The sequence below is a fragment of the Condylura cristata genome, unplaced genomic scaffold, assembly GCF_000260355.1.
Source record: "Condylura cristata isolate star-nosed mole 26May11 unplaced genomic scaffold, ConCri1.0 scaffold00015, whole genome shotgun sequence".
Taxonomy (NCBI): Eukaryota; Metazoa; Chordata; class Mammalia; order Eulipotyphla; family Talpidae; genus Condylura; species Condylura cristata.
This window is the reverse complement of record NW_004567116.1, coordinates 39,981,327-39,983,615: the sequence shown is the minus strand read 5'-3', so window position 1 is coordinate 39,983,615 and position 2,289 is coordinate 39,981,327. Positions and strand designations below refer to the sequence as shown.

Here is a 2,289-nt window from a genome sequence, read left to right as displayed (position 1 = left end):
CCCCCGTCTCCACACACACACCTGTCCTAAGGGGACAGAGTCATGTACTTTGGCCCAGGCCAAGCGCCAGCCAGGTCTGTGTGTGACAGACCTGAGTACATTTCTTCACTCATCTCACACAGTGCTGTATGGTCAGCATTGCTATCCCAATTCTGCAGATGATATAGAGGCCCAGAGAGGTCAGGCATGGTGCCCCAAGTTCACACAGCTCAGTCAGTTGCTCAGTTAGCCTTGACCTGAACCCACGTTTGCCTCGCTCACATCCCAATCCACTCTCAGCCATACCTGCTCTCACCTCCTATTTGTCTAGGAGCCAGTCTTTCCCCACCCCAGTCTCCATTACCTCCTCTGTGAAAGGAAGGAAGGAAGGAAACCAACACGCTGAGCAGTTTGAGGAAACTGGGGTTTTCCCACCATCACCTAGACCCTTCCTTCCTCCACCAGCCCCTCTGAGGCAGGGTCTCTGTGCTAGCACCCAAGTGAACCCATGGCCAGTTTAGTTCAGCAATCTCCTAAAGCCACAGGTGGTACCTTCTACCTACCTGAGGACCTCCAGAGCCTCCAAAAGAGCCCCCCCTCCCATAGGTCCAAGCCTCCTTGAGTAGGGGCACTGAGCACCACTAAGGTCTCTCCACCCTCTGCGCATTGTGTGTGGACCTGGAGCAGCAAATGCCATGTTCCCCCCTGCCCCCACCTCCACCCCACTCACCCCTACCCCCCACCCCACCTCCACTCCTGTCTACCCACCAGGCTGCCTTACCCATGGTCAAGAAGGTGAGAACCCACTGCAGCACTGCGAGCGTCTGCAGCCTGCGCTCCCAGGGCACCCACAAGGGCGCGAACTCCACCATGCTGGCCCCTCAGCCTCTTCTACGGCACTGCTGTGACCCCAGGCTCCCACTGGCTTTTGATGTTGCCTGGGGTTGTGTAAGCACTGGGGGAGGGAGGAGGTGCCTCACCCAGCCTGGCCCAGCCCAGCCTCAAGACCTCCCCATCCAGGGACCTGTTTCCTACAAGAAACCTTTGACTTCACCTTGGGCTGAACCAAGGAGGAAGAGAACAACCTTTATCCAGGGCAGGGGCCTCCTCTGGGAAGGCCGTCCTTATCAACCAGGCCACCTTTCTCTGATTGCACGACTCTGGCCCTTCACTTGGCAGGTAAAACTTAAAGTACAATGCAATCCTCTTCCCATTCACCCAATGACCTGACTACAATTGTTTCTCTTACTCCTGTTATTGTTACCCATAGGTCAAAGGGAAAGTGATATTAGGAAATTCTTAAGCTACAATATATTCAGTGATTTTTTCAGAAACTCAGGTAACATTCTTTTTTTTTTTTTAAAGATTTACTTATTTATGCATACAAAATTGGGCAGGCACCGTGAGCGGATTCACCAGACAGACAGGCAGAGTAGAACAGGTAGAATGACCTAGTACACTGCTGAGGGGAGCCGCGGGCGAGACAGGAGAGGTCTGCCGCGTCCTGTGGGTCACTTGTGGGGCCAGGGATTGAACTCACACTGAAGCAGCTGCGACTGGCTTGTAGTGCTGCTCTTTAACCTGCTGTGCCACCAGGGAGGGCCCAGGCAATATTCTAAAGTAAAATCAGGTTCATTAACAACCATTAGGATGTCAAAAGCCTGCCCCAGAGACCAAAACACCACCATTTTCTTATGTAACTGACTTGTGACTGCCTAGCCCAGCTCCTCAACCACACCCTAGAGTGAGTTAGTGCCTGCTGTCCTTTATCTACTATGATCTCCCAAGAAACTGGGGAGGCTGAGCTTTGAGAGCCAACTTCCGGTCTCAAGTACCAAACTCTACTTGGTCTGATCTACCAGCAGATATATACCAAGCCACCAAGTCACAAACCCCTCGAGTTCAGTAACACCATGTCCGTTGTTCTCCCTCCACAAATTTCCCATATAAAAATCTATTGGCTGGAGTCTCTCTGGTGGTATAAGGGGTTAAGTCTCAGAATGATGAAGCCAGCGGCAGCCTCTGCAGCAGTCTGGTCCCGGGCCAGGGAGCTGACCTACTGGAGACCTCTCTGGTCTCACCGTCTGCTCCCCTCAGCAGTGTATTTCTGTAGATCTGTAACAGGGTGGTCCCCAGGAAAAGGGGAAGTTTCAGATTCCCTGCCCCACCCGGAAGGAGAGTGGAACTGAGCAGAGAAAAGAGGAGTTTGGAGACGAAAGCAGGATGGAGGGCCAGAAAGTGACCACAGAGAGTCACATGGAACAGAGAGAGGCATGTGAAGAAACTGCTTTGTTTCTTGGTCCTGGACTG

The 2,289-nt window shown here is 52.8% G+C and overlaps 1 protein-coding gene across 1 annotated transcript in view; it reads right to left on the bottom strand.

Annotated features, from left to right (window-relative positions):
- The window catches only part of MOGAT2 (monoacylglycerol O-acyltransferase 2), a 17,723-nt gene extending 16,872 nt beyond the window's left edge, over nucleotides 1-851 (bottom strand). Inside the window, exon 1 of the mRNA XM_004683702.1 lies at nucleotides 761-851. Coding sequence (XP_004683759.1) covers nucleotides 761-851 — 91 coding nt within the window. The remainder of the gene's footprint in view (nucleotides 1-760) is intronic.
- Nucleotides 852-2,289: the final 1,438 nt, after the last annotated feature.